The following is a 10,034-nucleotide window of genomic DNA, read 5'->3' as shown; positions in this document are numbered from 1 at the left end:
CGGCTGGGGAGGGCGGGATATAAATAATAATAATAATAATAATAATAATAATTATCAGAACCAGTTAATTTCCACTGCACATTTCTACCAGTATCAAAAACTGTTCCATCAAATCACTTTTGTAGCATTAAATGCCCCTTGCTATATAAATATCTGTTGTCGTTTAGTCGTGTCCAACTCTTTGTGACCCCATGGACCAGAGCACACCAGGCACTCCTGTCTTCCACTGCCTCCCGCAGTTTGGTCAAACTCATGCTGGTAGCTTCGAGAACACTGTCCAACCATCTCGTCCTCTGTCATCCCCTTCTCCTTGTGCCCTCCATCTTTCCCAACATCAGGGTCTTTTCCAGGGAGTCTTCTCTTCTCGTGAGGTGGCCAAAGTCTTGGAGCCTCAGCTTCAGGATCTGTCCTTCCAGTGAGCACTCAGGGCTGATTCCCTTACTCAGAAGGAATCCCCACTGATTTCTGTAGGGCTTATTCGCAGATAGGTCTTGAAAGACTTCAGAGACCAAGAATTGAATTATCCGGTAAATTGCTGAATTTGGGTTGAGCAAATACTGTCAAGTTTTTCTGGGCAGTCTCTCATTCATCATGTGGATTCTATAATGTCCACAAGTAACTTGTTCTGTCTAGCGGCTTTTAAATTTAGTGTTAGTTTCTCTTTCATATAAATGATCAGTCACAGACACACTGCTTCTGCTGCAGCCTTTTAAAGTGGATTCTGATTTCCTTGAACAAAATATTCCTACTGACACCAGTTACTCCTAAATCCTGTGCCCCAATCTAGTTAAAATTGCTCATTTAAGCGCTATTTAATGCCCTCAGAACAACTGGCTGCCTATAATCCCTGTTGCTTTCACTGGGCTGAGGCTGCCATTCTAATGCGTAGATAGGGGTGGGAAAGGAATTTCAGTTTGCATTTTAATGTAAAGCTGCTTAGCCTGTACTTCCGGAACCAATATGCAAACCAAAGCACAGCTATTCTTGCCAAACAAAAGATGCTAAAAAAATGCTTATTAGGGAAAATGCACACAGACAAGTGTGTTAGTGTGAATAACATATTAAAAATGCATTGCATTGCGGAAATTGCTTTCAAAGTATTAGGAGAAACATGTACGAAAGTGTGTACTAATTTTCACCTGGGTATGTTTTTGCAAGGTAGGGACACAGGTGGCGCTGTGGGTTAAACCACAGAGCCTAGGACTTGCTGATCAGAAGGTCAGCGGTTCGAATCCCCGCAACGGGGTGAGCTCCCCTTGTTTGGTCCCTGTTCCTGCCCACCTAGCAGTTCGAAAGCACATCAAAGTGCAAGTAGATAAATAGGTACCGCTCCGGCGGGAAGGTAAACGGCATTTCCATGCACTGCTCTGGTTCTCCAGAAGCGGCTTAGTCATGCTGGCCACATGACCCGGAAGCTGTACGCCGGCTCCCTCGGCCAATAAAGCGAGATGAGCGCTGCAACCCCAGAGTCGTCCGCGACTGGACCTAATGGTCAGGGGTCCCTTTACCTTTACTATGTTTTTGAAACAGATGCAGAAATGGCATCAGCTTAAATACTGGGAAAGTGAGAAACAGATATTCATCCATGCCTACTAGAGGGTAAGAGTATTTAAACCAGGGGTGCCCAAACTTTTTTCAAAGAGGGCCAGATTTGATGAAGTGAACATGTGTGAGGGCATGCTCCTAAAATTGTTTTAGGGTTGAAGTTACTGAACTATTTTTACGATTTTACCCCAAAGTTGTTGAGCTTCTTTTAGGATTTTACCCCAAGAGATAGACTGCTGCAGGGGCTGGATTAAACTGATCGGCGGGCCGGATTAGACCCCCGAAATGATCTTTGGGACATGCCTGATTTAAACACAGTGGGACTTACTTCTGAGTGAACAGGCATAGGATTGGAGCTACACATTGCAATGTTGTGCATGTTGACTCAGAAGTCAGTCCTGCTGTGTCCAGTGAAGTATGCACCCGAGTAATTGGGATTGCAGCTAAATTTTTTGAAGGTGAGAGAGTGCAATTGTTTCTTAAAATTGTGGCCTCCAAAATTGGATACACCAGGAGAGGCTGAAAAGTCCTGTCTCCCCATTTCTTTGATACATTGCTTTTTATCAATGTGAAATCATGGTCCAGGTGTGCATTTTCTAGCGCAAACTGATTCCTTAATAATTCTCAACCTCTGTAATAAAGAGGACACCACTTAGCACTAAGGTTGTGCAGCCATGAAGCAAGTGTTCTTAGACATGGAAGTGGCACTTCAAATAAAATCCAATGAAAGATAAACCGTGGCTGTGATCCTATATACTTACTTAGAAGCAAGGCCCATTGCATAGAAGGCCCAGATCTAGCAAAGAGGCCAGGAGTTACCTATCCTTTCTTTAGGTACAGCACACTCGTTTTGCAACAGTGTGACCTTAAAAGGTAAAGGGACCCCTGACCATTAGGTCCAGTCGTGGCCGACTCTGGGGTTGCGGCGCTCATCTCGCTTTATTGGCCGAGGGAGCCGGTGTACAGCTTCGGGGTCATGTGGCCAGCATGACTAAACCGCTTCTGGTGAGCCAGAGCAGCGCACGGAAACGCCGTTTACCTTCCCGCCGGAGTGGTACCTATTTATCTACTTGCACTTTGACGTGCTTTCAAACTGCTAGGTTGGCAGGAGCAGGGACCGAGAAACAGGAGCTCACCCCGTCACGGGGATTCGAACCGCCGACCTTCTGATCGGCAAGCCCTAGGCTCTGTGGTTTAACCCACAGTGCCACCCGCATCCCAAGTGTGACTTTGCTCATCCTTAATTTGCTATCTTGCACAAGCCCTCCATTTTTCTCTTCTTCCCAGGCATTTTTTTAGCCTCCAGATTTAATTCTTAGCTATGTTTTACCACCGAGCTCTCACTTCACAAAATGCAAAGTCTCCTTGTAACATTTTCTTTTATTCAAGATAAAAACAAAAGCATGGTGATCTTACAGACAGTACTACAGAAAACAAATCCATTGTGATTGTAAAGTGCATTTTTTCAGTTGTGTACAAAATATTTAAAAACATGCAAGGCACTGAAGCTAAAACAGAGGATGACAATTCCTCAGTTACATTCATATTGGCAATTGGAACCAGGAAGCCAGGAAGATGACTTTAAAAACAAAATGGCGGGGGAAGAGTTGAAATGAAAGGGGTTGTTTGGGAGAACCATTCCTAGTTTCCATTTCACAGTCTTGTCTCCAGTTGCTTGCCTGGCAAGTTACTTACAGACACCTTTAGCAGAGTCAGTAAAGTCCCCACCCATCTAGCTACACACATATATTATTTACAAGAATGTACTGTCCTGAAGTAGCTCCAAAGGAAGTAATTTAAGCCCTTGGGAGTTCAGCTTTATGGAAGAAATTGGATCCTAACTTTTCCAACAGTCTGATGGATTTATGTAGTGATCTTGCTGGAGCTCCTCAGTTCCAATACTTCTTCCCCATTTACTTCAGTCCTTGGTCCAGTTCCTACACATGGTCCCAGTATGTAGGTTTTACATGTAGTGGATCAAACAAGCAGGTCTTCAATCTGTAAGTTTAGCCCATGACTAGAGACCTGTAAGATTAAGCCTCACTCTTATACCCCAGGCTCATATAAAATCCAAATACTGGGACAGTGTGCGACTCAGACCCCTGGGTAAAGTAGCCTTCAATCAATCAAAGACTGGCGGATCTTCACAACTCAACTTTTCCACTTAATTCAAAACTGAACATCTAGGGACAGTTCTGGAAAAAAACACCTGTTTGTGATTTTGCTGGTTTTTCCATGGATGACATCTACTCAGAAGTAAAGTGCAAAAACAGCATTATTTTCCCATGAGGAATTTAAGTATCTGGTAGAAACTGTTCCGTAAAAGATGAAACCATTTATTACAGGCTCTTGTAATCTTACCAGTTGCAATCCTAAGGTTGTATTTTAACTGTATTTCACTCATTCATTACGGTTTTAATCGCTGGGAAATAAATCCTTTCCTTCTATCACTCTGTTAAAGCTATCGCAACCATAGCAGTGAGCTGGATCGCTTTTTCTGTAACTGAAGAGAATAAATGAAGACATTGGAGCAGGTTCAGCCACTCTCACTTCTCCCCAGAACATCCCAGTGCTACAGAAGTAGCTCCTTCCATTCTAGGTTAGTAAAGGAGGAGGTCGGTTGGTGGCTAGATAAGCATCAACTCTTAGGAAGCCAGATTCAGACCAAGTTACCCTAGCAGATTATTTTCTACTCTTTATGGGGGAGCAGATTTTTGGTTTTAAAAGCGCTAGCATCTGAGACCGCCTGGGTACTTAATGCTGACATTTCCAACATGCAGATGCTTATAAGCACAGTTCCAAGTAGGAATTCAGGTTCTGGCCATTAGTGGCACGTTCATTAGGATCCTTTTCCATATTTAACAGCAAGCGGACATTCCAAGACAAAGTTCTTCTATTGTGTGCCAACCTAAAGCACACAACATTGTATGGATGCATGTACTTTACAATTCAAGATGATCTGAGCAGTTTCATGTAACAGAATGCAAGAGGAACCAGTAGGGTTAGGTAGCTGGGCGCTTAGAAATCTCACCCAAGAGTCTTGCAATATTTCATCAGCAGATTATGGAGCTATAGCTCACGTAACAAAATTAACTTTCAGTCTGTCTTACTGTAACCTCATACTTCAGCAGAGATGGCTTAACTCATGTTTGCTTCACGACTGAGCCGCAATACTCCACAGATTCGTTTGTCTCATGTGTTTGGGTTGCGAATTCACTTGCAGCAGTCAAAAGCTCTTGTGAGCTGGGCTTGCACAGTACAAAGGGTGGAGGGAAGCTAAATGGCTTTCTTTAGTGTTCAAGTCACAACGTAGGGGCTTGGATCTAACAGTCCCCAATGGACCATGAAACATGGCTGTCTGCTGCAGCTAAATACTGTGAAGCTAGTGTGGAAATTAACAACCCAGTATTTCTTTCTTGCTTATAGAGAAGGCTCCACGGCCCTTGCTTCCTCCTGCCCTTCCTCCACTCTCCTTTCCTAGCCTACAGGAACATGCAAAACTGCCTCCTACTAGGTCAGGCCATTAGCTGCCTAGCTCTGTATGGTCAACACTGCCCAAAAGTGGCCCTCCAGGGTTTCAATCATAGTCTCTCCATGTCCTACCCAGGGTTTAAACCTGGGATTTTCTGCACGCAGAGAACACATGCTGTATCACTGATGTACAGTCTCTCCTGTGAGCGAGCAGTGGGGCAGGGATGTTGCACTGAACATAACGAATATTCCTCATACGAGTCAATAACCTTTATTTGATTTTGTCAGTAACACTCAATTTTATAAAATTAATGGGGATGGGGAAGTAGTAAAACAAAACAGTTATTTAACCAGACAACTATACCGGGCTCAAAAGAAATACATTTAAATAAAACGGTCATATGAAAAGTTATGTGTTCATAAAAAAATAGATATTTTTACTCTTTGCAGCCAACCCAAAGTAGTTGTTCAAGGCACATTAATAAGATCGCAGCCCCTCAACCTATGCTAACACACACGTTTTGCTCAGGGGCTACGAGATTATAACATGAATGACCTCCCAAAGACTCTCCAGCCTCAGCCATTGTTGAGAAGAACTTAAAACATACTGTTCTCGTCAAAAAAAAGGCAGAACAGTGAGTAAGCACCCTGGTATCTTCCCACAAATGAAGGCATTTCCTAAAATGGAAGGGAGCAGAGTCATAATACAAGCTAAAATTACAGCCACTTCTATTTGAAGGCCTTGGTCTCTTCCAGATCGGACAAAGTAGATAAGGGAAGATGCTAGCATAGCTCCCTCACAAGGCTGGATATTGTCTCCATAGTTCTTTGTCAAACATGGAATAGCTTTTTGGAGATGTGTACCCCAGCAGGGTTCCATAGCTCAACAGGTGAAGCATAGGCAAACATTTCTCTGTACGGCTTGCAATACTGTGGTAAACCTCAAAACATGTCAGCAGAACTGCTTGGACTGAAGCAGTGAAAGCTGAACTGGACTTGGGAGACTTGGCAGCGTTAGTTCTTAAGACAGCAAAGAGATCTCCCCTTTTCTAGCTGTTTAAATTCATTACATCCAGGATGATGCAAAGAGCACCTGTTTTTAAAAACCATCTGCAGTCAGGAGTTTCACAAGTCCTTTAGTTTCAGTTTCTGCCAACTCATGCGAGCCTCCTTTCTCAACTGTGCCCTTGCAGCAAACTCCCAGACGTTTGCTGAGCAGGATGTTTGCAAATACAGAGCCCAGATCTTTCATTCAGTAATAAGGCCCGCGTTTCTCATACCCTGAGTAGCTGGGCCATTCAGGAAACAGGCCGTAGGAACACCGGGGACTTCCAAACTGGTCAAAGGCAATCCCAAAGCCAGGTCCGCCCTGCGGCTGAGAAATCTCCCGGGCAGATTTGAGTTCAGACCGGATGATCCTGTAGTTGACACCCTTGTTGCTGTCCCAATATACCTTGCCATCACACTCATAACACACAGCAAACTCTATTCTTTCATGGGGTTGAACTCTCTCTGGCAAGCTGACTTCGAAGGAGAACGTGTCCTTATCTGAACCTGCGTACGTGTCCTTAACATACTGGCATGGGTAGTCTGTGAAGGTTTTCCAGGTGTCAAATGTCACCCGGATCTTCACAGCCTTCTCAAATGCAAGATTCCTGACTTTCACGGTGCCGATGATGGCTTTATCTTTCAGCATGCAGTTTTCAAGGCAGACGTAGTCGGCTTGGAGGCGATTCCGGAAGTCCAAATAATCTGCAGAAGGCTGTACGAAATCCAAGACAAAGTCGTCTCTGTCCACGGTCGTCAGGCCCACAATGTTGTCTATTAGTTCCGTGATATTAAATGGGATCTCCAACGGCTCGTCAAACTGGGAGAACACTTTAACGACCGTGAGAGACAAGCCCCTGCTGTCCGCAAAGGAAACCCTCTTCTTCACCCGGTTGCTCTGCAGAGCTTTGACTTCCTCCCCCAGTTCGTTTAGCTGGGTGTGGCTGTTCAAATGGATGCAAGGCCGCAAAGGCGTCTTCGGCTTCGGAGCAATTTTGCAGGCAAAACTCTCCCTTCGCAAGTAGGGCGTGCGCAGGTAGACCTGCATGGCTACATCCACTGCCATTGTGGGCTTGTGAGGAAAGGAGTCCAATATTCTGAAGAAGGAGGAGGAAGAAAACAAAGACTGGTCAATAATCAGAGGGCCATTTCACATCTCAAGCAGCTACAAAACCCAGGTTTTATATGCAAGGACTCTCCTATTGGATCTGACTAGGCTTATTTAGTCCAGCATCATCATCAACCTTTATTACGGTCCAGAGACCCAACCCATCGTTACAAAGCAATACACAATTCATACAGCCTACCTCCAGGTTAAACAAGCATTTTGTTCGGAATTAAAGATAGGGATCATTGGTTATTGCAACCACCGATAAAAACTTTGCCACTGCTAATGTTCTAGCGTTTGTCCGGTCTTCCAATAGGAACCTGACATAGTGAGCCTCTAGATTTTCCCGGGAAAGGTACCAGCAAGGGTAATATTAGTTCAGCCCTGGCTTGCTCATATTTTGCACAGTGCAACAAAATATGTTTTATGGAATCGATGACTTAAGCACACGAGCAAAGTCTGTCCTGGTAGGGAACTCCTTTCAACCTGCCATCCAACACTGCAGAAGGAAAGACTTTTAGTCTGGCTTTGATGAAAAGCCTTCAATAATTTGGTACCGTCAGGTTTTTAATGTAAGATGTTAACTTAAAGACATGCCCATATTGTACTCCTATTGCCAGCGGACTACAGACTGCGTGTGATCGAGATCGCAAGTCACTGTGTGCATTATCCCATATCCCATAAGGTTTTCTGCCATTTGCTAAAAAAGCCACCTCTATTGGTCTGTCACCCCCCCCCCAACTGTATTACCTGGGTTATGAAGGTGCCCTAAAGACGTTGAAGCAAATATTATGGGATAATGCAGCATTCTGCTCCCACAGTGGCCAACCAAGTGCTTATGGGATAGCCACGAACGGGATGTGACCACAATGACACTCTCCCACATCAATACATTATATGGTACTGTACTCCATCGTTTAACTATGAGCTGTTTAAAGTGATACTTCCTCTTAGGTGTCTTTAATCTCCCAAAATGCAGCTTCATTGGTTGACCCTAGCTTCTAGTTTTCAACAGCATTCCAGAACCAATCCCAGTTCTCCATGATACACACATCTTTGCAAAACGTGTTTGCCACATTCACAATTTATATCTTTAGCTCGATGGCATTGCTTTAGGGTTGTGTATTTCGTTTTGATGGGAGATTTAGCCTAAAAAGTTCAAAAACCTTAAATAGAGTTTTAAAATGCCTGAATCCACAGCCCTCACATGCAGAGCAATCCAAAGTATGCTTATTCAGAAGAAAGTCCTACAAATTTCAATCAGTTTGCTCCAAGGTACGTGCGCATAGGATGGTAGCCTTAGTCACCAAGTAAGTGATCTTGCCCAACATCCTTGGTACAGAGAAACAGAAATTCCACAACTGCCTCATGCAGATTTAAAATTATGCAACAGAAGAGGTATATGGGTTGCATAATGAAAAGCATTCCAATCTGAATACCTGCAAACCAACAGATTTTGACTGCTTTTGCAATCAGCTGGCTCGGATATATGTTCAGAAGAATGCAAATTATCCAACAGAGAAAACTGGTTTCAAAACACATTTCCTACATCACCCCCTGTGACAATTTAGAACTTTGTTTAAATTACAGTGGTGCCTCGGTTTCCGAACCGGTTTTCAAACACCGAAAACCTGGAAGTAAATGCTTCCATTTCCGAATGCACCTCGGAAGTCGAACGGTTTCCACTGAGTGTTCCTCAATTTTCTCAATTAAATTTGCACACCGCCCTTTGCGCCTCGGTTTTTGAACGTTTCAGAACTCGAACGGTCTTCCGAAACAGATTATGTTCGAAAACAAGAGGTACCACTGTAATCAATTTGAATATTCTTTTTAAAATTTCAACCAAACCATGTTGATGACAAGTGTACTAATTTAACAACGATGCTCCTCCCATCATGTAGAAATATGCAGCATTTTCAGATGCAGTGATTTCAATGCAAAATTTCAACAGAGAAGATCCATAGTTCAGATTCCTGCTCCTTCCTAACAGTCTTCTACTTCACATGAACACAATTATCAGCCCTCGTCCTTCTCTGCACCAGACAACCCCAGAAATATATAATAGTTTATATTTATTTTAAGCAGTCTAATGGAGGAACAACTCTTCCTCTAAATGGTGTTTCCCAAACTTGGGTCTCCAGCTGTTTTTGGACTACAACTCCCATCATCCCTAGCTAGCAGGACCAGTCAGGGGTGATGGGAATGGTAGTCCAAAACCAGCTGGAGACCCATGTTTGAGAAACACCAAGTCTCACTTGAAAGCATTCTCAAAAAGCAAACGCAGGGACACATTCATCACCATGCTCACCCAGGAACCCAGAAGTTGCTGGACGGAAACCACATTGCAATCTGAAATGCTGGTATCCCAACAAGGGCACAGATTGGTTCGGGCAGCTGAATGAAGTGCAACTTGTACACTGTCTCTAATAAAGCTTCTTTATGCAGCAAATTTGCCCCGCCCACAAGTACTGGAAACTTTCCTTGGAAGTGTAGAAACAGGAAGTGGCACGTTGATTAAGCAGCAGTGACAGACTCTATTGGATTCATTGCTGGAAAGGAAGCCGCAGCAGACGTGCGACCGGAACTAGCATTAGCAGGTTCGGTCAGCGGCCAAACCAGTATTGAGACATTTCACGAATGTGAACTTCTTGTAACAGTTTGAAGAAATGGCCCAAATCCAAGAATGAGTGACAAAAAAGGTTAAAAGAACCACCACAAACGTAAAGACAGACTGGAAAGTACAGTGGTACCTTGGGTTACAGACGCTTCAGGTTACATATGCTTCAGGATACATACGCTTCAGGTTACAGACTCCGCTAACCCAGAAATAGTACCTCGGGTTAAGAACTTTGCTTTAGGATGA

At 43.8% G+C, this 10,034-nt stretch overlaps 1 protein-coding gene across 1 annotated transcript; it reads right to left on the bottom strand.

Annotated features, from left to right (window-relative positions):
* Nucleotides 1-2,907: 2,907 nt before the first annotated feature.
* On the bottom strand, nt 2,908-7,381 carry PPP1R3B (protein phosphatase 1 regulatory subunit 3B). The gene has a single exon (XM_080987584.1). It carries the CDS (start codon nt 7,127-7,129, stop codon nt 6,269-6,271), a length of 861 nt encoding a protein of 286 aa, XP_080843710.1. The 5' UTR covers nt 7,130-7,381; the 3' UTR covers nt 2,908-6,268.
* Nucleotides 7,382-10,034: the final 2,653 nt, after the last annotated feature.

Source organism: Podarcis pityusensis (assembly GCF_964106645.2).
Source record: "Podarcis pityusensis genome assembly, chromosome: 17".
In the NCBI taxonomy this organism is placed as follows: domain Eukaryota; kingdom Metazoa; phylum Chordata; class Lepidosauria; order Squamata; family Lacertidae; genus Podarcis; species Podarcis pityusensis.
The sequence above is the reverse complement of the archived record's forward strand: the minus strand, read 5'-3'. Positions and strand labels throughout refer to the sequence as shown.

Coding starts and splice junctions, on each gene's coding strand:
- PPP1R3B (XM_080987584.1), bottom strand. CDS start 7,129: ATGGCAGTGGATGTAGCCATGCAGGTCTACCTGCGCACGCCCTACTTG.